This window comes from Spermophilus citellus (assembly GCF_964194105.1).
Source record: "Spermophilus citellus genome assembly, chromosome: 17".
Lineage (NCBI taxonomy): Eukaryota > Metazoa > Chordata > Mammalia > Rodentia > Sciuridae > Spermophilus > Spermophilus citellus.
Window position 1 is genome coordinate 42892569 of NC_138199.1, and position 24630 is coordinate 42917198.

The following is a 24630-nucleotide window of genomic DNA, read 5'->3' on the forward strand; positions in this document are numbered from 1 at the left end:
GCTATGACGTGCCTCACTGTCATGTGAACCCTCACTGGGTCCTTTATTCATTCCACAGTTACTCATCGTCTACCAAGTGCTGGGCACACATGATTGAATTAAAGGTCTGGATTCAAGTCCAACCTCTGTGACTCATCAGCCATGAGACCTCTCCTAGTAGGAATATCAGAATACCCTCCACTGCAGGATGCTGAGAGGGGCACAGCCACCTGCCAGCTCCTCTGAGACCCAGGGAGATAGCGAGGGCTGTAAGAGACTGGCCTTTCCAGTGTCACAGCACCTTCCAGCATACCAAACACACTACGAACATTCCAGCAGCCACCAGGGCTTCTGGCTGGTGGTCTCCGAGTTCTCTGCCTTTCTGGATCTCTCATTTGAATTCTGCCCATAGCAGAGTATAAATGCATTTCCTTTCTTTGGGTCTCAGTAGAGAATTCAAAGCAACTCAGGATGCAGGCTCCTCTACCAATCCCCTTTCAATCCCACCCTTTTTCAGAGGAGGGGGCGCTGGCTGGAGGAAGATCTTTCAGAGACAGGTGACCTGGACAATGGCAAGAGCTCATGTTCATCAAGCCTGCGCCCCGAGACAGGCTTCATGCAAAACTCTATGTTCATAGCATCTCCCACCTCCAATGACCCAAAGAGGTGGCACTGTTGCTAGCCCTGCTTTATTTATGTCCAGTCGCCTACCTCCAAATTCCCCCCCCTTGGGGCCCATAGTTGGTGGGGCTGGGCTGGGCATCGGGATCCTAGTCACTCTGCCCTGCTTCCTCCTCTTTGTCTACTTCCATTTCTGGCTTACCTCTTAAAGAGCATGTACTAGCCCCAGATTCAAAAGAAGACAGAAACTTTTACACCAGACTCACCAGTTACTCACACCTGCCAAAGTTACCACTCACCTGAGTGGAAGAGTCACCTAATGTGGGCGGAAAAGAAATGGCCACAAACTTCTCTGGCTTCTCTTGGTCACCTAGGGTTTGCCTTTCACCCCACACTCAGACAACTGTACAGTTTATCACACTAAAACTCAAGACCTATGGTCCTACACTCTCTGGGCAGCCGGGGCCTCAGTTTCTCCACTGGAATAGTGAGGAGGATAAAGTCCTTCCCTGTCTGGGTCTCAGGCTCGTTTCCAAGCCTGTCAATAGTCAAAGGCTGTATTTGCATTCCAGGTGGCACACAGAGCTGTTCTTCCTGCACTGGGCCTTTCCCGATGAACCATGAAGTCCTGGCAGGACAGGAAGGGCATCTGCCTGCACTCTCCACTGCTCCTTCTATTCCCTGCTGCCCAGGCAGCCTTCAGCAGAGCCTGTCAGTAGCATGCTCTGGCTAGGATAAACAAGGCATCCAGGCACTGCACACAGGTTTAAGTCCTCTGTCTCTCTAGTCTTAAAAACATCAAATAGTGACCTAATGAGAGAGAAAGGTACCATGGAAAGGCATTGGCATCTGAGGGACAAAGCCTACAAAGGGACCAGGGGTATTATCTCCTCGGTCTGTTTTAAAGCATGCACTGACGTCTCCAACATGCAGTATGCAAAGAAAGAGTATTTTCATTTCAGATGCGTATGATGGCTAGGAACAATATGAACAATATTATTTTAGTGCCCTGGGAAAAAATTAGCAAGTCAAATATTGAATCAGGCCTGTAGCACCACATGCTAAGCAGATTGCTTTGATCTTATCCACACTAAAAGCTCTATTATTGAATTTAAAGTTGGTGAACACACATCAGACCAATATACAACTCATATCTAAATGTATGTTTCAGAAGCAAGGAATGTTTTGACAAAAGGGAGAAAATATCAAAGTTATAGCGGAGACTGAAACATGAATTTGCCCTCCCTCTTCTCTGAGGGTTGGAAGCTTTGCTGGCCAACCAAAATGCTGGTGTACCAGAGGACTTGCGGATGGCTCCAGAAACAACTTCTGGAGCTCCCATTTTGTTCCAGAACCAACAAAGAAGGGGTTTCTCACCCCCTACCCAACTTGAAGAGAGGAGCCTGAGATAGCAAATAGGCACACACTGCATGGCATGGCGCCCTCTGGTGGCCACTTCTCTGGGAGGCCTACCTGGCTCCCCAGATCCCATAGTCCAACCTCCTCCCTCCTCCAGAGGCAGCTGTGGCAGGAAAAGGAACTTCAAAGAGCCAGAGGGAAGGAGGGAAGCAGCTGGTCCTGAAGGCAGACACAGTCTAATTGACCACCAGGGGAGGGGGTGTTAATTACCCAGCTGGGCCCAAAGAGAACTAGTTTGGTAAACTTCCTATCTATATGCTCCTCCACAGACTAGCGTGGAAAGCACATTGTAAACCAGGGGTCAGCCAACTACAACTCACAGGCCACATCCAGTGCCCCTGTCTGTCCTCGCAAGGCCCAAGAGTCAAAATGGTTTCTATGTTTTTAAATGGTTAAAAAAAAGATAGTATTTGGTGGGCTGGGGATGTAGATCAGTGGTAGAGAACTTGCCTAGCATATGTGAGGCAGGGGATCAATCCCCAGCACCACGTACACATAAAGAATAAGTAAATAAATAGATAAAACGGTAACACGGGAAACTTCCATGAAACCCAAATCTATAAACAAAGCTTTATTGAAACACAGCTCCACTTATTCACGGGATATACAGCCAATGGATGCTTCTGTGCCATGACTCAGGAGTGATTAGTTCCAAGAGTCGGCTGTGTGGCTACAGAGCTGAAAACACCATTTGGCCCTTTATAGAAGAGCACATTCCATCCCTGAGCTAAACCATTGCCATCACGCACAGAGCTGAATCCTGAGACTCTAGCCAGACCTTGTGCCCACCCCTGCCTAGCCTGCACACGATGTGGGGTGCAGCCAGGTGGCAAGCGGTGTGCGCTGGGGAAGGGGTGTCCCATATCACAGCAATCCCCCCAGACTTACCATTTTATTATTGATTTCATGGAAATGAATCTCACAGACTTTCTCCACAACATCTTCATTCTCAAAAGTGACGAAGCCAAACCCTGAAGGGAAAAGAAGGAAGAGAGAAAACAAGAGAGGTGGGGTGAGTTGGGCTGGGCAGGCCCTCCCGGGGGGTTTCTCTTGACAGCCTGCAGTCAGGATAGGCTCCTGATGGGGTGGGTGGGCGGGGTCCCTGGGAGGACCTTGAAGTCCAGGCAAGGATTCTAATTTGTACCCAGCTCCCTTCCAACAGCGAGGAAAAGTTAATGATTTCACCCACATGCAGCGGGCACTGTGTGGTTTACATTTGCCCCGAAGCAAACAAGAAATTGACTTGTCTGTTATTTACGAGGGTCAGAGCCCTGCGGCTCTGTGCGCAGAGGCAGGCGGGTGGGCGAAGGGCAGCCTCGCGGATCACTGCGGGGCCACGCTGGCCCTTTCCGGGAGCTGGAATGGTCAGCCCTCGGGTCGGCCTCCAGACGGAGGCGGTTATTTGTCCTTTTCTTCCTGAATTACTTCCTCTAATACCTCATCAGGACATCCTGAGGCCTGGAAGAAACTATTAAAAGTTGCAGGCCTCTGTTCTGCGCAGGCATCCTTTTTCTACTGCCGCTTCAAAAGCGCTGCGGATTTGGGGCAGTTTAAGGCTATTTGATGCCTGCTGTCAGCCGTCAGCTATCCACTGTATTTACTCGGCTGGAGACCGGCTTTGCTAGACAAGCTGCACTGAAGAATTTTGGCAGGCGACCGCGGCTCAGCATCCTGAGTGTCTCTCTCCACCCTCCTGCCCCTTCCTTTTTTCTCTTCCCACCCCCGACCGCTTTTCCTGCATGTGGCCGCAGCTGTGACCCGACTCAGTAAGCACCTCGGTCCCACATAGACCCGCACGAGGGGCACGCCCTGCATGGGATGGAACATGCGCAGTGCCGGCACCAACATGGGGAAGGGAACCGGGCAGAGGTGCAGACGCACCAGGGAGCCAGAGGGCCTGGGTTCCAGCTGCGACTGTGCATCTTGTCTCTGGGTAACCTGGAGAGCCCCTTCCCCTCTGGGCCTCGCATTATGCACCTGCAAATTTAGGTGGTGGGACTGGACAGGAGGTGCCCACACATTCGGCTCTCTGCTAGGGACTGAATGTGCTCTTGTCCATATGCCTGTCCCTCCCTATCCCCTGGTCCATATGTGGCACTACTTCCCAGTGCCACAGTGTCAGAAGGTGGGGCCTTTGCCAATTGATTCCATCATAAGGACATGAGGATGGAGCCCTCACAAAGAAGCTTAGTGTCCTTATCAAAAGCCATGAAGGAGCTAGCTTTCTGTCTGCCAAGGGAGGCTCAAGAGAGCGGTCTTCTCTAAGCCAGGAAGTGAGCCCTCGCCAGAACCAGCCATGTTGGTCCCTGATCTTGGAGTTCCAGCCTCTAGAACTACTGGGAAACTTGTGCTGTTGGTAAGCCAGGGTCCTCTCATATAGCAGCCCCCACAAGACACTGTCCTCCCCAAGGTTCCAAATCTGGCTGAATGCAATGCTGGACACACCAAACAGGAAGAAAAAAAAATCAGAATGACTTTGTATTATGCTCATAGTGCTTTCTATCCACGAGAAAAACAGATGCTTCCCATTCAACCTGGTACCCAAGGTGGAGAACGCTTCTCCCAAGTCCCTTCTGGCTCACATATCCAACTCCACCACACCTTGTCAGGAATCCGAGGTGCTGATACACAGAGCCCTTACACACAGCTCTTGCAGACTCTTCAAGATCCTTCAGGAAAAGATGAACACTCTCTGCTCTCAAACAATCTCCAGTAAAACAGAAGGCTGGGACCACCACCCAAAGGTAATCAGGACCTTCAGAGTGTGCCAGTGGTTACTATCCACCAAACACTGGGCCAGTGCTCCCAGGGCACACAGCCCAGCTCATGTCACACACAAGATGGACACCTGACCTTCCATAAGGAGGACACAGGCATTCACTACAGGGGCTCAAAGAGGACAAATTTCACCCAGTATCACTGGTAAAAGGTGGGTCCTCAGTTACCTCTGAGGCCTGAGGCAGGCAGGAGATACACAATGGGGTTATAATGAAATGAACCTTTCTCCAGGTTCACGCCCACTGCCCTCCTCAACCAGGTCCCTGGAGAGAAACAGAGCCACAGTGCTGCTGTTGGTTCCCCTCTCTGGGCGGTTTTCCTTGGCCTTTGGATGCGTCCCACACCCAGAGGCAGCGCCCACGGCATTTCTTTTGCTGTCATGTGTCTGCCCCCCTGCTTCCTTTGAAGGTTCTGAATGATGCTCAGCTCCCCCTCCCGGGGTTTGTTTCAGGAAAACTGGGTGGTAGGGGCTTTAAGACCATCAGGTTAGAAGTCCACCCAGGGAGGGTGCCCTTCCCTGCATCTCTTTGGTTAAGCCCCTTCCTCCTGGAGCTCAGATCCTAACTAGCCCTAGGAGAAGGGGTGAAGACCCTCGTCCTCTGTGGGGAACAGGGGAAGCTCTGCAGAGGGTACAAGAAGAGCCAGCACTAACTCAAGCCCTGGGCAAGGGCAGGGCTGGTGCCTCTTCTTGGGTCCCAGGCCCCTAACACACTGTGCTGAGTGAATGGCTGGCGGACCCATTTCTGTGCCTTCAGGGACAGGGTGTCTTGCCAATCCACGTGAGTCACTGCTTTGCCTCCAAATTGATGGAGCCTTCCTCCTCCTGCACTACCTGGCCCACTTCTGTGCCAAGTGCTGTTGGGGACACACAGAGCAACATGATTCTTCTTGAGTAGTTCACTCTTTAAAAGGCTCGCTTCAAGCCGGGTGCTGTGTTGCACACCTGTAACCCCAGCCAACTCGGGAAGCTGAGGCAGGGGGATCACAAGTTCACGGCTAGCCTGGGCAATTTACCAAGACCCTGTTTCAAAATAAAAAATAAAAGGGCTGGGGGCATAGCTCAGTGGGAGAGCAGCCTGGGTTCAATCCCCAGTACTGGAAACAACTTCAACAAAACAACGCAGCAAACTTGAGTCAGAGCATCCCTCGGAGAAAGCCTTTCCTAGGATGGACCTCACTTTCTGATGTGTCCCTCACTTCTCGCCCATGGGCTGCATCTGTCTTTGAAAGCCACCCCTCAGGCCTAGTCCCAAACCCAGGTACCTTGCAAATAAAACAAGCCTAAGTGGACCAGTTTTTCAGGGATTTCACTGCTAATCAGGGTGAGTGTAGAGGCTGGAATGTGGCCCTCCAGATAGAGATCCATGTCCTAATCCCTGGCAAGCATGAATGTGACCTTACTTGGAAAAAGGGTTCTTGCAAATGTAACTAAGTTAAGGATCCTGAGAAGAGATTATCCTGGATTTAGGGTGGACCCTAATTTAAATGACAGGTGTCCTCACAAGAGACAGGAGAGGGAGATTTGAGACTCAGAAAAGAAGGGCGTGTGAAGGCAGACATAGGCCAGAATGGGGTGATGCAGCCACAGACTCAGAAAGAGCTGGAGCCACCAGACACCAGAAGAGGCCAGGAGAGATGGTCTCCCACAGTTTTTGGAGGGAGGACAGCCTCAACCTCCAGAACGGTGAGCATCTATTTCTCTCCTTTGAGCCACAAGTGGTCATTTGTTATGGCAGCCACAGAACCCTAGCGCGGTGAGGTTACAGGTTTCAGCTGCCCCCAGAGAGGCGGGTCATGCGCCACCCCCTCCAGCTGACCCACCAATTATGCCACTCTGGACAGAAGGCAGGCGTGTGGATGTGTGATGGGGACAGAAAATGAAGTCAGGGCCGGAGAAAGACACCACTCACTCCGCAGGCCAGAGGACAGCCTGGCCTGAAACACATTTGACCCTGGGAGAGAGGCCAGGTTTGTCAGGCCACCATGGGGCCCAAGGCTGAGCTCCCTGTCCTGGATGCTGCATCTGTGCTCCATCCAACTCCTTCCCAGCCTACTGTGCAAAGCACGGGACCCCAAGCCCCTACGGTTTAGAACTCTTTGCTGCCAAACTTCCTCCTCTGCTACCACGCCCAGATAGGAGGGAGGGCAGCCGAGCTGAGGGACAGGAACTAAAACGCAGAGGGTTGTGGGGGCGGGCGCAGGCCTCCTCCCAGAATTTTAGGTTCTGATTCCCGTCCCTTCCCCAGTCCCACACGACTCAAAATGTGAATATCACAAAAATGATTCTCCTGACTAAAGGCGAAAGCCTGGATTTCAGGCCCAATCCGCCCTCGATGCAGAATAATTCAGTGATGTCAAGACTCGTCCATGGGATTTAAAAGATCTATATCATCTCAACATCCCTCTCTGTTAGGTCTGAAGGGAGAAAACAAACTTGATTATGTCTAAAATATTTATTTATTCCATTTGGGGAAGCAAGGAAGCAATGAAACACTTAATTATCAATAAGTGTTATTCCTTAACGTATAATCGTTTTTATTTCACAGGTGTATTATCATTTCCAATGAATGAGTAACTCAGTAGCAAACAACCTCCAAATAAATTAAACTGAGGAGTGGAGGACAAAAAACAATGGGGTCAGAAATTTGGGAGGGGTGGGTGGGTAGTGAGAAAACTCATGTTTGGTGTTAGTCTTTTCTTCTTTGAAATAAAATGTTTATGGTGTAGAAAACTCATGTTTGGTGTTAGTCTTTTCTTCTTTGAAATAAAAATTTTATGGCGTTAAAACAGACGTAACATAAAACTTACCATCTTAACCACGTTAAGGGTAGAACGAAGGCAGCGGCCACCACCATCCATCCCTCAACCTGTTTCACCATCCCAAACTGAAACTTTGCCCCCATTAAATAATAGCTCACTGGGTGTGGTGGTGCACACCTGTAATCCCAGTGGCTTGGGAAGCTGAGACAGGAGCATCATGAGTTCAAAGCCAGCCTCAGCAACCGTGAGGCGCTATGCAACTCAGTGAGACCCTATCTCTAAACAAAATTCAAAATAGGACTGGGGATGGGGCTCAGTGGTTGAGTGCCCCCCGAGTTCAATCCCTGGTACGACACCCCTCCCCGCTGACAAATAGCTCCCTATCTCCCTCTCCCAGCTCCTGGCAACCTTCACCTATTCCAGACACCTCGTATGTGTTCAATCATACGGTATCTGTTCTTCTGCGTCTGGCTCAGTTCACACTGTTTTTCAGGCTCTTCTGAACAAACCGCTGCACAGGTTCAACAAGGGCCTTGGATGTGGGGGGTGGGCAGTGGGCAGGCGTTGACAATTGAGTGATGATCACCTGCCACTCTCCCCAAAGAGAATCAGAAATGGAATCTTCTGAAGGCCCATCAAACTAAGGCACAGTAGCCAGAACAAAGAAACACAAGTTCTCCTTGCTCAAAAGCAAGGGCCAGATGAACTAGGCCCCCTGGAGAGTCCCTTGGCCTCTCTGGGCCTCTCAAAGCAGGCACAGCCTGGGGTCTGGACTGATCGGGGTGAGGACTCTGATCTGTGAGCATCCACAGGGGCTCACACTCCACTGGGGCCGTTTGGGGAGTCCATGAATACTGCCTGCTCCATTTCTCTTCTCCTTTGGTGCTGAGACACCACCCTGGAGCCAGAGACCCTCACCCTAGGTATTTAACTCTTGAAAGCCACCACTAAGAAGAGAGAGGTGCTCCAGAGACTGATGACACAGAGGGGCAGGTGTCAGGGCCAAAGCTTGGAGGATAACAGACCCATGTAGCAAATAAATACTTCTCACCTGTCCTCAGCAAATGGCACCTGCCCATCCTCTCTGGAAGCCCCCACCTTTAACTGCACCCCACACTGCTAAGGGGCCCCAGGAGCCAGCAGAATCAGGGGGCCAAGAGGGTGGTGAGGTTAATTCCCAGTACAAAGGGATTTCAGAACACACATAAGTAGGATAGCAGTTGACAAGGGCCATTTAAAAACAAAATTCTAGCATTCTCCTGAATGAAGCTATTATTGGAAACTAACAAGAAAGCTCTATTTAAGAGATAAGCATTTAACAGTCAAACCTCTTTTCCCTCTTTTATTCAAATGAATAAAACTGAATATTCATCGGAACAATGCAAGGTTTTAAAACGCAAGTGCGCGTGCACCTGTACACACACACACACACACACACACACACACACACACACACACCAGAAGAGACCATAAATCTGAAAACAAGATACTCAAAATTAAAATGACCTGGGGCTGGGGTTGTGGCTCAGTGGTAGAGTGCTCGCCTAGCACATGTGAGGCCTTGGATTCGATCCTCAGCACCACATATAAATAAATAAAATAAAAGTATTGTGTCCAACTACAACTAAAAAAATAAATAAATATTTTAAAAAATTAAAATGACCTGCTCCAAACAAATATACATTCATGGAGAAATGACTGATAGTTAACTTACAAAGATTTTTTTTTTTAAGGTCAGGGAGGGAAAGTTCTAGCCTCAAAAATTATTTTCTTCTCTTATCATATAGGTCAATGAACACTAATAGGCAATCAGATAGGGCCTGATGCTCCTTCAGTGGGAATCGATTCGAGCATGACTTAACACACTGGGTAATGGAGGGAAAAGGGGAGGGAGAAAAACCCCCCGATTGTCAAATTTATCTGAGTATCCCACGTGGAATTTAAGGTATGAGTATGCAGGAATATTTATAACACACGCAACCCGCCCTCTCTCCCCGGAAACCCAGGGCTGGGAAAGCACTGATAACTGTGGGTTGCTTCCTCATACACACAAATTTCTCAGGTGTGGGCCTGGGGAGAATCTTCTGGTTTTAAAATGCTTCTCACCCCTCATCCTAGTTGGTCCCCAAGGCAACCCAGCAGGAGGGGAGGCAAGACAGGCTCCGTCACTGTCACAGTGCTCGACTGCTCTGCACAGTTCAGTGGCTTGTCCACCGTGATGTGGCCACTCAGACCAGACCAGGAGTCATACTTTCATATCCACCCCCTGCTTTTCTGGAGCAGATTGTCTGTCCTTGGATCAGAACATTCAAAGGTGGATTTGGTGGCCACCTGGCCCAGAGAAGGAAGCAAGGGTGAGCCGGGCCACCAGGCATGGTGGTCTGCAGGCTCCTTTGGAGGCCACCCTGGATGGCCGTGTGTCCAGCATCATTCACCTTGGCTGCCCCCACCTCCTCTGGGCCACCTAGTGGACTACAGCGCCTCTGACAATACCCCATCTTAAGAGAATCCAGTTCCAGCTGCCAGTAGTGTTTCCCGGGCATTTTTGGATGTGAGGCCTTGGGCATGTGCTGGGGTGGCGGGAGGCTGGGCCTGCTTTCCCACCCAGACGCTACTGTGCACTTCAGAGGGGCAGGAGAGTCATTTCCCATAGTCAGGGACTGGATTCCTTCAGTCACCGCTCAGGCCTGGCACCCAGGGGTGGCTGTTCACTCTCAGTCCGCATTCTGCTTGATAATGTCACAAAGGGAAGCCCCTCTACTTGTTGAGCAGTTATTCCGAACTCAGTCCCCACCATGCCCTCCCCATCCATGAAGTTAAAGATGAAGGACGGTGGCCCAGGTGGACCCTGTGTCCTCCCCACCGAGTGCCCTTCTATGTGAGGTGGACTATCACAAATGTGTCCTGCACCCTGCTCCTCCAAGCTTCTCTGCCAGAACATTTATGGAGTAGGGAAGAGCCCCTTGTCCTAGCAACGCAGCCGAGAGAGGCCATCCCAGGGACACGCTGCTTCCTGGGCTGCCTGACTGCTCAAGCAGAAAGGCAGGGGGCGGGATGGGGTGGGGGGCACGAACCCGAGCCTTTTCAGAGAAATGTAAAGTAACAAAGATGTTCACAGAGAAAACAATGGAGGTATCTCCTTGGTCAGTCTGACCCGACTGGACATGGGCTAAGGGACCCGACTGGACATGGGCTGAGGGACATCTCTGAAGCCTTCTGGACCCCAACCACAGAAGTAGGGCCAGGGTGCCCAAGACGTGGCACACTGACCCCCCCCCCAGTGAATCAGCAGCCTCAGGGGATAAAATGAACCTCTTATTTCTCTAGCCTTATTAAGAACAGGGACGGGCAGGCTGACCCCTGCTCTGCCCCGGACTCAGTACAGGGGCTGAACAGAGCTGGTCAGGACAAAGACTTCAGGTCCAGAAGCCACTGGAGGCAGATGTTTGCTACCTCCCACCCCTGCAGTGGCCAAATAAGCCTGGAATGGGGCCTGCAGACGCCCCTCTCCTCCCACCCCTGTCCTCCTGTTGGCAGGAGCCAGCAGGCCACACCGCCTCTCAGAGCCCCATACCCCCCTCCCCACCTGGGCCCCTTCGGGTGGCATCATGGCATCCTTCATGCACCTGCTTCCTCGTTTACACCCGTAGTTTGGCAGCTGGTTGCTGTAAACTATAATAAAATGCCTTTCCCCAAAAAATGAAGGAATGTGACCAGACATGCCAGACATCATGGTATTAAAGCCGTGTCAATTAATTTCTCCCCTGCTTGATAAACGAGCCCCATTCCATCTCTTAATAATGAGGAGAGAAACAAGAAAAGTTGACACTTAGTTTAATTTATTTTCTCAACTTGCCTGGTCATATTTCTTTCTGCCTTGCAGAGCAGGCTGGGGCTGTGGGGAATCTCAAGCGGCTCGTGCGCGCAGGACGGGCAGCGATGGGTGTGAAGAGATGCGGGGCTCCTTTACTCCCTCACACCACTAATCAGGAGCGGGGAGCGGGAGATTGGCTCGGCGCGCCAGCGCACACCTGCGCCTCTCCAGCCACCTTTGGAGGCTGAGGTGGGAGGGTGTGGGGAGGCAGCCATCTCAGGTATTCAGGGACTCGGGTAACAGAAATGGCACTATCCGATTTCCAATCTAGTCCAGTGGAGCTGCACAAGCCTGGATTCCCTAAATTAATATTAAGCTGCGTGGGTGGTATTTGCCAGAGGGGAGCCGATTTCTCAAATGGAAAGGTGCTTTTCTTTCCTTTTCAGTTGGAGGATGCTCCAGCCAACACTTGACCTTGAAATGTGAGGACAGACCTTCCACAAGTCAGGTGCCCGCCAGGGACCAGCGAGTGTTTCTTCAGTTACAAGGAGCTTGTACTGTACGGTCTACCCTAAACTCAGGACCGTTCGGGGACACTCCTGGAACTCTCCTGGACCATACATAAGCCCAGGTGGGGTGTGCCCAAGTGTGCTGGGTGTGTCCTGCAGCAGGGCCTTCATCTGGGGAAGAGCTGGTGAAGATCGCAGCTCTCTGGGCTCTGCCTGTCTCCTAACGGGCAGGAATCTACATTTTCATCCAGGTTTCTGGTAACTCCGGTGCCCATGCATGTCTGAATGCTCAGTTTCCCAATTTAGGATGAGCCAAGCAGATCACTGGGTCAAAGAGAATCTGGAACTTTCCATAGGAAAGAGAATTCTCAGGATCCCTCTTCTATGAAACAGAAAAACCAATGATGTTTTTAAGAAGCCTCTGACATCCTTTTCATGGGCAGTCCTCATCCAAGGCAGACCCAAGAGATCAAGGACAAAGCCAGAACTCAGAAGCCCGCTCATACTACAGTGTAAAGGGCAGATCTTGCTTCCACTCCCAGAGGTATTGAAAGGCTACCTGATGGAAATCCATATGCAAAAGCAATTAAAAGCAGAATCAGGCACTGTGTGTGTGTGTGTGTATGTGTGTATGTATGTGTAAACTGCTGAGGGCACTTCCCTGAGTGTGTGACACTATACAAGTATACACAGCTTTCCAACATAAGAGTGAGAACCGGGATGGAGTACCCTGAAGACCCACCCAGGAAGGAGGAGGGGGAGGTTAGAAAAGGCAGGCCGAGTGGAAGGGAAAAAGAGAGAAGGTGCGTTGGGAGCAGGACCTCTGCTATCCCCAAACCGTTTTTCCAAGAGCAGAATCTGCCATGAATACTGATGGTGCGATTTCAAAGTGCCTGTGGCTGCAGGGAAAGGGTGTCTCATCCCAGACTCTTGTTAACTGAGAGGCAAAAAGCACCTGTGGTCCAGGCCAGACAACCCCAACCTCATTTAATTCCGAGTGCGCTCCATAGCAGCGATTCTGTGAATGACACTTGTCAGGGCGGCAGATTAGTTCACAAACCTATTTTTTTGTGCGTGGTGTTCCATCTTGGTCGGGAAAATAGTCAGTTCTTGGCGAGAGAGACACATATTACTGCTGTTAAGTGCCAATATAAACTCTGGGACGCAGTGGTAAATTCACCAAATTAAATCGCTAGACAACTGGCTCGGATCAGGACCCCGGCAGAAGGTGCCAGGACTGCAGCGTGCGCCCAGCGGGGTGGAGGAGGCTGAGGTCGGGCGCGCAGCTGGAGCAAGGGCACGAGGACGTGCCGCCTCCGCATCTGCTCTGGAAACCACAGAGCCTGGGTGGCTTCGGGGGCTCCACATGCTGGAGCGGGCCTTCCAGGCCTCTCCACCCCAGGGCTTTCTAGGCTCAGGGGATATGGATGCTGGCTGGAAGCCCTTCTTTAAAAAGAGGTGGGTGTTTGGGTGGGTACCCCCCAGCCAGGGTCCCAATGAGTGGATTTCAAGTCTGTCCCCTTTCCTGGCATTCACCCTCTAGCCTCATCCACGTAGGGAGAGACCCTGGAAAGGTGAGAGGGAGTTTCGATTTACTTAATGCCCCCACTGAAGTGTGTGTGGGGGGGAAGAGCTTGGACTTTGAAGCCAGGTAGATATGAGCCAGGTACATATGACTTCCTTTAACCACTCTGACTCTCAGTATCCTCTTCTGAGAGACAGAAATAATAAAATCCACCTCATCGGCCAGAACAATTGTTTGAAAATGCTAGGTACCCTCAAGGGGCTTAGCTACCCACTTCCACCAACCAAATGGGACTTCTGGCCTCTCCCCTGTGCCAACCTCTCTCTCCACACTCTCTCACCTTTGCCTCTACCCCAAGCCCCACTCATTAAAATTCATCAGCCGGGGAGATGGAGAGGTCTATAGTGCTTTTACCAGCTACCATGGTGGGAATGAGATTCAGGGGAGGGATGGGGCAAAAACAAGCCACAGGGTAAATTCCTGGCCCATCTTGTAAGCTACAAAGACCCATCTGTGTATTCAGTTTGGTAAAAAACGACAAGAGAATCACGGATCTTTGAGCATGGTGCCCTGAGCTGGCCGCCCTGACTCACGGGGCCTCCCCGCAGCCATCTCAACATGCCCACTTGCCTGCTTCTGACACGTTCTCGGGGAACAGTTACTGGCTGCAGATAAGGTTCCAAAACTCCATCAAAAAAACCACTGCTTGGAAGCAGGTTTTCAGCTCTGCCACAAATTATATGACTTTTATTATGAGGTATGGTTTCAGAATAGTCCCAACTGACAGAGCCCTGGCTGGCTGCCCGCCTCTCCCTCCGCCCCCCTCACAGGGTCATTTCTGCCGGCATCTCATGCCCCGGGCCACTGAGCTGCCAGCCAGCCCCATGGCAGCCCGCGGGTAGGTGGCTGCCCCTCAGGTGCCTCTGTCGGGTGGTCTGCACAAGACGTACACGCTCGCTCGCCATGGGGTGGGGGCTGCCTATTTAGTTTTATTTTTCCGGCTATTAAGGAGCTGTTTCAACATCTGGAGGCCAGATCTCTCTGAGAAGCGGAGACCAGCAGCCCAGGCAGTCTGGCTGGGGAAGCAGCTCCACAGGGAGGGACTGCAAATCTGCTCCCTGGTCCCTCCTGACCAAAGCGTGGGGCAAGGAGAGGAGAAAGGCAGTGGAGAGGCAGAGGGGTCCAGCCAGCAGCCTGGCTGGTTTGCGGCCACTCGGGGTGCTCTACCCGGGAGCATTAGCACCCCCTGGAAATGAGCTGCAAATGCAGAAGTCTCAGGCCCTACCTGGACCTACTGCACCCAAATCTGCCCTTTTAAAGTTCCTCAGGTGATGTTTATTAAAACTTAAGAAGCATTGCTCTGGAACAGTGATTCTCACATCAGACTCAATTAGGAACTTTGTTTTTAAATGAGGCTGATGTCCAGGTCCCCATCCTTAGAATTGAGTTAGTTAGGTCTGGGGTAACACCCCAGCACCTGCATGTTTAAAAATCTGCCCCCCCCCAGGCGATTCAGACGCACGGTTAGGGTCAAGAAACATTGGGAGAAGGAAAAAAAAAGCATAATGCTTAATTTTTTTTTCTTCTGAAAATAACTGAGGCTTCACTAATATTTAACATATGGATCGAATGATTCTGAGGCCCTCGAATCTCCACGTCAGAGACACACTTGTCTTAGACAGCAGTTTATAAATTGATAAACGAAAAGAGGAAAAGCTACAATGGTGCCCAGAGGGGCACCTCATCTATTCACCTGCAGCAGGCAAAGCTGTCACTGACTGTGTGTTGTTCACATGTGACAGTAAAAGGACATATAGATCATGTGACCTGGCTTCAAGTATTCACAAGGAAATGTGGATTGGAAATAACACGATGATAGGTGCACAGGCTACCTACAAGAAAATGACAGCTGACCCTCTTCTCCCTCTTAGCAAGGCACGTCACCAGCTGCACCAGGCCCCCAAACCATGTTCTGATCAGAAGGGACAAGGAGCAAGTAGCCGAATGAGTGAGGAAAAACCTGGTGCTGCAGAGGAAGCACTTGGAAACCCCAAGTTTGGGAAATATTTCCCTTGTTATGTGATTTTGTTGCTAAAAACGATGTAACTGGGTCATTCGCAAAAGCTCCTAAAATCTGTATACTTTTAAAACCCGGAAACAGAACTGTAAGGACCCATTTTTTAAAAAATGAAATGTTTCAGTGGATTCTGAACCCATTTGTTAAAAATATAAAAATGCAACACTTGATTAGTCTGCATGAAGAACTGATTGACATCAGGGAAGATGGAAATTTACAAGCTGAATTTCAACAAAATCCTTTGCATAATTGGAGGATGGGATTGAAAAATTAGTATCACGATTTAGTCAGCACGGCGAATGTGCTTCTTCCACTGGGAGCTGTGTATCTCGTGAGGTGTAGTTTTCAGTTGGGCTGGGCATGAAAACCATGTAGGAAAATAAATGACACTGAGAACCCACATTTGGAGCTGGATCACCAAGTGTTAAATTGAGAACATTTTTTTTTTTAAGCAGCATATTCAATCTCATTGTTCTCACAAAAGTATTGCTTTTAATTATTAATAAATAAAATCCTAAATATGGCTCACTGCAAATGTATCCTATTACATTCCTATTTCTGCAGGTTTTAATAAGTAGGTGATATATTAACAGTTGTATCCGTATATAAATGGAATATTAAATAATATACTGGGGGTGCATGCACTCTCTGTGTCTCTGTCACAATTAAGACAGTTTGGAAACTCTAGTTTTGAAAGATGATGGGGCCTTACGTTATGAACTCTGGTTCTGCAGTCATCCCTGAGCCAGAGACTGCTAAAACCAGGGCCGGGGTAGGAGCAGGTACCTTCAGCAAAGGCCAGCTGGTGTGGACCCCTCCCCACACCAAGGGAGGGCCTTTGGATGAGAAATTCACGGGAGACAAGAAACAGCCCATTCTAAACCTCCTGGGTCCTTCTGGGCTTAAAAGCATCTGGGGGCTTCCCCCTTCCAACCGAGACCCCTGCCTCATGCACGTTAGTGGCAGCCGTACCTGAATTCTTCTCAATAAATTTTTCATAGCATTGTATCTTCATTAAAATTTTATTCTATTAGCATTCTGAATCCAAACCACTAAGTACATAATTGCTAAAACATGTGTTAAGCGCTGACTTACAAAATGCCGGTTTTATCATATTGTTAATTAACAGAAAGTAGGATTAATACATTCACAGATCATTAGGAGCATTTGATGCTATTTCACTAGCTCTTTGGCAGGATGGGGGGGTGGGGGTGGGTAGCAACCCTGGGACTTCAGAGCAAGGGCAGCAGTACTCCCTGGGGTTCACCCTCAGCCCCAGATTCTGGGAGTGTGTCGAGGAGAAAGCCAGGAGAAGACGGTGACTCGAGGTCTAGTTTTCCTAAAGGAAATGATTCTAACCAAGATCTGATGTCACTCAGTGCCAACTCAGAAGGGCCCACGTGGGAAGGGTTTGGGTGGGAAGAGAAAGCAGCGCTTTCTTTAAAGCAGAGGATTGAGCCTCTAGTGGGGGTGGGATGGGACTGGGAGAGTTCAAATCTTGATGTGGTAGAAATTCTACTCGTGCTGCATACTGGCCGTGTGACTTGAGACAAGCCATTAACCTCCTTGACCCTGTTTCCCCTCCTGCAAAACAGGAATAAAAGAGGCTGACCTCACAGGGCTGGCACACGGATTAAATGAGATAATGCAAGCTCCCATTATCGTGTGTGCACAAGGTTGTAGCTCTTATGTGAGGATTTTGTACCCAGTATTGCTGGGAATAAGTTGGCCACTACCTAAGACTTGAAAATGCTTTAGCTATTGATAAATGTGGGCTGTGGAGGGATGGGATCTAATGGGCTCTACCCCGAGGTACCAAAGTCAAGCAACTGGGGCGTGTGTTTGGACGCACCTTGCTATCATCTCCAATGGAAACCTGGTCACAAGATCCTCAGGCCAGAGGGGGTTTAACTCAAACTTCTTGCTACCCCGTCCTGGGAATTACAGAGGTATCCAGGCATGAAATGGACTAAATGTCTTCTCTGTTCCCAGCCGTCCAAATTGCTTTAGCCTGGCCCGATGGTGGTGCTCCCAATTCTTCACGCTTAATAATGAAACAGCCCACTGGCTGGGCAGCAAGCAAGACCAGCGCTGGAAGCCAGGAATGGAAGAGCCACAGGCGGCCAGGGTGGACGGAAGGGGCCAGGCGTGGGGTGAGGCCTCCTGGAAGCTGGGGGCCAAGGCAAGATCGGAAGCTAGAAGCCACGGCCAAACGGAAGCTGAGGGCGGGAAAGGGGAAGCAGCCACTCAGCCAGGAAGTGACCAGGGTTGCTGCCTTGGCCATCATGCTTAGGGCTGGGCAGCAAATCTTCCCAGAGGAAGGAAGGACAGGGCCACAGCAAACTATTAGGAAAGACAACAAGTGGGATCCCCTTGCTGGAGACAAGCAAAAATCAGAGCTACAGGAAATCCAAAAATTAGGACAGACGAGCCTCGGTCAGGCCAATAGGAAGGGAAGGAGACCCAGCCTCCAGGTTTTTTTTTTTTTTTTTAAATTCCTGGAGCACTTAGTAATTTAAAGGTTTCCAGGGGCAAGACCTAATATGTGGGGTTTTATTTGTGGACAGTGACTGGAAAGAACCCCCTTATCTGTAGACCGTGAGTGGCCAGAGCCTGGGCTCTGCGTTCAGACGGGGCTTGTAACCTCAGGTCCACAGCTCACCTGCCTCAGTTCCCTCATCTATAAAATGGGATCATAACATCACAGAGTTGCAAAGTTTAAGGAAGGTGGTGTACACAAAGCTTCAGAGGCCGACACATTAGTGCCTCGCTGGAGATCTGCTTCCCTTAGATACCGACTTGCAGAAATGACTTAATAATTTGCCCGTGGAATTAGGGCTCCAGGAAATGCTGCGTCTAAGGGGGAACTGTTTGGAGTAACGTCTTCTCCACCGACGAAGTGGGGGCAGAGAGGGCTGGGGACGGAGCGGCGAAGGGTCCAGGGATGTCCTGACACTCTGCAGGGTGCTTGCTGCCCTTGACTGCAGATAGCTCTTTTCGTGGCCCAGGAGGGCCTGAGGGCACACCTGGAAGCCAGGTGCAATGGCAAGGCCTGGCTTTCCACCAGGAGCCAACCCCGCCTCCCATTCTCAAAATGGGAGCCAGATCTTGTCTGTGTGCCCCAAAGTCAGCAACCACAAGACAGCTGAGCTTGTCCCCGGACTTGGAAATCACAGTGCACAGACAGCTTATGTTGTGGCCAGTCTGCCGTTCGGCCGCAAAGACCAGTAACTCCAATTTATTTGTGTCTGGGGCCTTAAGGAACCTCAGCTGTCATCCTTTCCTCAGTTTATTACCAAATTTCTAAAATATTACATTCTTTATTATATCCAAATTCACTTTATTGCACTTGACAATACAGATAATCACATACCATATGCTCTAATGTTTTGAAACCAATGCATGTTGACAGCGGTTTTTATTCATGATGCATAATTCCGTCCTGAACTCACAATGAGGCATCTGAGCACCCAGCCTGGTGTTAAAAGACTTTCGCCTAATAACAGATTAACAATACAGCAAGTTTCCCAGATGCGCCCCTCCCTCCCCATTCTCTATTTACAATGCGAAAATGTACCTGAGCTGAAAAGATGGGTTTATGGTGTGTGTGGGGGGGACCCTCCACCACCACCCACCCGCCCTTCCCAGAGGGTTTATAATGATCCGTTATTGTTCCACGCTTATGAAACTTGATATTGAGAAGAGGAATTGGTCTTGCGCCAAGCGGCAAGGAGACTAATCACAGCAGTCCACGCTGCTGGCCCCCCGAGCTGCGAGCACAGAATGCCCCCCCCAGCTCTCATTTGGAGCCTTTCTTGTTTTTACTCTTGTCTTGCTACAAGCAAATATTTGTCACTCCTCTACCTTGGTGAGACCGTCCCTCTCTCGACCCCTCTTCCCCATCCCCTGGGCATCCCTTCTGTTCCCAATTAGCCCCAAGCTTCCAGGCAAAATGGAAACAGCTGGGGGTGGTTCCTGCCCTCAGCACCGGCACCTCCCATATGGAAGGAAAGGCCAGGCTGGCGGGAAACGTCTCTCCGACTCCTTCAGCCCCTCGACCTGCGGGCGGCTGAAGCAAAGGGTGGATAATGGAAGGGATGATCCTCCAGCTTCGTGGTGGTGCCGGGGAACAAACAATGCCATTTCACGCGTCCCCTAACTAAGCACTTTCATTTGCTTCGGAGAAGCACTCAGACGACTGTAAACCCATTCGGTTGTGTCCGACGCGGGAGGGAGTGCTGGGTGCTGTCACCAGCAGGGAATCAACTCAGATTTACAGATTCTCAAAGCTTTAATATATAGATGTTCGTCTTCCCCTGCACCTAGAGGAGGGGACCTGGGCAGGGGTGGAGGCGGCAAGAAGAGCAGCCCACAGCTCAGTGGCAAACAAGCCGGGGTTTCGCAATCATTCTCCCGGATAATGGGATTTCTCTACCAGGGGAGGGGCCCTGGGAGGAAAGTTGGGTCCTCACTTTGCTGAGCACTTGGTTGTTTTTCCCAAGCTTAGTTGGGTAGTGAAGGTGGAGGATCCAGATCATCAACATCCTCTGGAGGACCCAGTGACCTTCTGGGAAAAAGAAGCCCCATAGGATCTAGAGGGGCCTGGCATCAGAGGGCTTGGTCACCTACAAAGTGACTTAGCCACCAGCAAAGCAGGCCACAGGAATGCAGAGACATCTTCCCGTAACTCCTGTGCAGCTTGTTATAACCCCTTTCCACAAGAAAAACCCGACTTCCTTCTGGGCTTATACCACGACTCCAGGAAGAGCTTTCTCTTTTATTTCTTAATCATCTCCAGCAGAGAGGGGCTCCCTCCTCCTACCTCAAAGGATTTGGGTATTTTTATTTGTTTTTTGATGTTTGTCCTTTTGGCTTGTCTATCAGGTTTCGAGCATGGCCGTACATAACTAGTAGTAGCTCAAACCGATAACTACTAGAAAGACCAGAGCAAAAAGATATGATTTCATAAAAAATCCTTTTGAAATATTATCCAGGTCTCTATGGACTCGGATCCCTGACAATTGGGGCCAGGCTGGGCTTTCCTAAGGCAGGACCCATCTGGCTGCCCATCACTTCTATTCTCTGTTGGCATACTTCTGGGGCCACGGATAATACTCTTCCCTATCACTTCACCAGGATGGCCTGACTAGCAGGATCAGGAAATCCTTTATCCCAAGCTTCTTCACTCTCTTGGTAACTTCCCATGTAGCCATCTACAATTGGGAAAGCAGCCCCGGTCCCCTCCCAGAAGCAGACATGGCCACCTGTTTCTTCTTACTCTAGTCTCTTCTGGTTCCTCCAAAATTGCTCATGTGGTGTTGTCCTGGTCCCCATGGGACCTCTGTGTGGACTACCTTGCCAATGTCCCTCTAACACAGAAGCCTGGAAGGGGAACCCGACACTCCACGCGGGGTCTGAGCCATGCAGATGACCAGACGCTGGACTGGACTTCTCCATACACAGATTACACAGATGTCGGGGGCGTGCTCCATCACCCGCTCCCTCAAAGAAAGCTGACACTCAAACCCAGGACTCCTGGAAACCTTTACTGAAATCTTGCCTCACCCAACCTTCATTTGTTTTCCTCTCTAAAATAAGCTTTGGTTGTCATCTTCTAATTGTGACAGTAATGCTCAGTTTTGTCTTAGACAATGTGGAAACACTGATTCGTAATATACATTAATGAAATACCTATGATATGGGAGGAACGATGGAGAGTAAGCCCCCGCCTATCTTCAAAGGGTGGGAGAAACACATAACCCATAACCCCTACAGCCAGTAGGCAAAGAACAGAGTCACTGAGTGGGAATTCTAGGACAGGCGCTGGTCTGGTTCACCTCATCCCAGCCCCTTGATCAGTGCCCAGCACACAGCAGGTGCTCAGCAAATGCTGATCACGGCAATGAATGGCTTTGGAGGACGGCCCCAGGCTGCCTCCCTCTCTCACAACAAATGGGTTTTCCTTTCAAAGACCAAATCAGTTAGGACCAGAGGCAGTGAGTACCAGATCAGGTTTGAAGTATAAGAAAAGGAACCCACAGCCCACTCCTAGGTCCAACAACACCTTCCTTTTCAATTTCTTCCCACAGTCTGGTCCCCAGGTCAGAATCTGCTTCGCTAAGGTCTGAGGTGCAGAAGGGTAAGAGAACAGGGAGCAGAAAGAGGAAGAAGGAAGTCAACCCTAGGAGTCCTGGACTTGACCAAACAGAACGGGATAAACCAGCATCTCTGCTGTGCTTGGCGGAAGGCAGAAGGCAGCACAGAACCCCACTCAGAGAGCTGACCCAAAATACGGTGCCCTGTACAACATACCCAGCCTTTCATTCCAGGATGACAGCCCTTCATGAGAGGCTGGCTGGGTCCCCAAGGGGAGAGGGAACCCAGAATACCATTCCTAACCTGGCCCCTCTGCCCATGGGCCTAGCCCACCCCTCTGAGGCAGCCGCTTCCTCCCCGGGGCCTGTGCTTCAGCCTCATGACAGCCTGCATTCTGGTTCTTACTTCCTGGTTTTCTGCCAGGCAGAAGGCCTAATGGACCTACTTATTTTATTTCATTGGCTTGTAAAGAGACATAACCAAGTGGTGATGGAGAAAGAAGCTGGCAGTGGCGGAGGCCTGGGAAACGCCAGGAGTGAAGTAATGCCTTGGCCCCGACGCTCTCCCCAGAGGACCAGCAGCATGGCTGGGGCTGAGCTGGAAGGATGAGCCCTGGGGCTGGACATCCATTCTCATCCCAGACAGAACAATCCTGGCCCTGTGAGGCAGAAGCAGGGCTACCTCCTGACGTTCTCCTCCAGCGTGAGCCGCTTGCCTTTCCCACCTGGCTTCTTTTTACCAGGTCATCATCATTATCATCACACCCCCACCGTTTATTCCGCAGGAAGTTAGACTCAGCCCTTGCTTACTATGCATGATATCTAACCCTTCCAGCTTGCCCCGGAGGCAGGTAATGTCATCCCATTTTGATAAACAAGGAATAGGATACTCAGCAAAGTGAAGTCACTTGCCCATGGCTTCTCTCCATCTGTGAGTGGCAGAGCTGGGATGCAAGCCCAGGTCTGTCTGTCCCTAAAGCCTGGCTTTCCTCTCCATTAGCCCTCGGAAGGGCAACCAAAATAAGCAGAAGGCTTAGGGCTAACACAGCTCTGGAGAAGCTGCCATGCAACTGAGGCCAAATGACTGATCACTTGTCCCTGGGGCTAAGTGTGGGGCCCAGGATGCTCAGAGGGTCTGCGGGGAGGGAGGATTGACCCCCCCGGAACCACCTTCCTAGGCTCACCCCGAACAACTCACAGGACTGCAGCAGGCTCACTGAGGGCAGAGTTCAGTCTAGATGTTTCACAGCTGCATTCTCTGGTGCTTAAAACTTGCACTCAGTCAACACTTGTCAAAATGAATGAATGAATCTGAAAAATGGAAATCCCAGTAATATCCTCCCTACCAATGAGGCAAAGTAGTTGAGCGCTTTGCACAAAGCATGGCCACATTAAGAGATCAGTAAGAAGTTGCTGGCTACCAATACACTTATCATAGACTACTATAATATTACTATTAGTGCTTCACAAGGTCATTATAAGTAGCAACGCATTTGTGAACTTTACATTACATAGTAATCAATGCTGAAAAATGAGGGCAGACCTGGATGGTGGTCACCATGAACACGATGGAGCCCAGCAGAGGTGTACGGAAAAGCTGCCCTTACCTCTCCACTGCCTGTGTACCTGTGAGCTCTGCCCAGGATCACTGAGGCCATCTGGAATTCTCGGGCTGAACTGCTGCACTTGTTCACGTTTGCATGGCCAGTCCAGTGAGCATGCTTAGAATCACTGTGCTGGTCACTAACACCCATAAGTTATAGTCACCTTGGCCAGGTCTCTGCGTGGCTTAGTTAAAAATAGAGTTTACAACAGAAACCTAAATCCAGACTCCTCTAAATCAGGGCAGCGGGGGAGCAGGTGCTACCCAAGTGTGGCGCCATGGTGACGTGCAGAGGTGGAGGACGGCTCCCAGAGCCAACCCCCGAACTCTGGCGCAAGGAGAGCTCTTTGCACACAAGGTAGCATACTCTAAAGTACTAACCTTCTCAGAGCCAATCAATACTGGTTTAGCACCTGCTTATGTGCCAGGAAGTACCTGGGGCTAAATCAGCCAGGCCTCAAGGTGTCAAAGTGGACAGATAAGCAAGCACACAATCACTCTAATTCAGGACAGATTTCCCTAAAGAAAAGGTAAACAGATTGGTCTTAAGTAACTCCCCAGAAGCTTGAGTTCTGACCAAGGCCCACAGAAGCTCCTGGGTACCCGCCTTGGGGGCTCTGCCAATGCCTCTCATCCTGGAGGCTTATGTGGCAAGTCCCAGCTCTTTTCCAGGCTGCTGGTGCCAAATGCCATCTTGCTTAGCAAACCCAATGCTTCCGGAACAGGGTGAAGCTCAAAATAATTTTCACAGTTAGACTTACTGGGACCTAAATAGCTTTGCTGATTAAACCTCTGAATCCTTAACCGAACCTGCGACATTCCTCCTGGGTGATGCCAAATCCTTCGCTGATTCCCAGCAAGCTCTGGCCTGAGGATCTGATTCTGCGGCACACACCTGTTAAGGTCACCTGTCTTTACCTGTCTATCCACTGATCTCTTTGAAATGGCTGATCCTCTTTCCAGCTCTCCCACTTCCCCCACCAAAGCAGAGAAGAATGATTATTTGCCCAATTTATACAGCATCCTTCTCTGGGGCCTATAGAACAAGGATAGTTGTGGGCAGGTTGAGCGGAGATGGAAGGAAACAGGCACTTGCAGGGAGGCCTTGGGCTTTGGGAGGTGAGAGGCACATGGTCAGCTGTTCAAAGTATTGATTTTCCCCCTCTGGTATAAACTGCTCACCTGCCCAGCTGGAGGTGGAAAGAAAGAACTGACGAATGTCTGGATTTGCTCTTGGGTGTCATTATTATAATTACTGTTATAATTTAACCACTGTCTTTTCAAAACCATTCCCATAGGTTATATCACTGTAGTCCTACAATCATCCAATGAGGGATCTCAGAAGGGATGATTAGCCCTATGTCAAAACAAGAAGAAACTGAGGCATGGAGTGGGTGCCCTTGACCTTGGCCACATCATGAATCAAACGACAAGGACAGGAGGAGTCACC

At 50.3% G+C, this 24630-nt stretch overlaps 1 protein-coding gene across 10 annotated transcripts in view; it reads right to left on the bottom strand.

Moving 5' to 3' along the window:
* MSI2 (musashi RNA binding protein 2) overlaps nt 1–24630 on the bottom strand; it is a 367851-nt gene that overhangs the window by 71299 nt on the left and 271922 nt on the right. For all 10 annotated transcript variants that reach the window (XR_014019236.1, XR_014019237.1, XM_081270296.1 and 7 more), the window contains one exon: nt 2908–2990. Coding sequence is in view for 8 of the 10 variants with exons in the window: in XM_081270296.1 (XP_081126422.1) it covers nt 2908–2990 (83 nt within the window). In the remaining 2 variants the exon portion in view is untranslated. The remainder of the gene's footprint in view (nt 1–2907; nt 2991–24630) is intronic.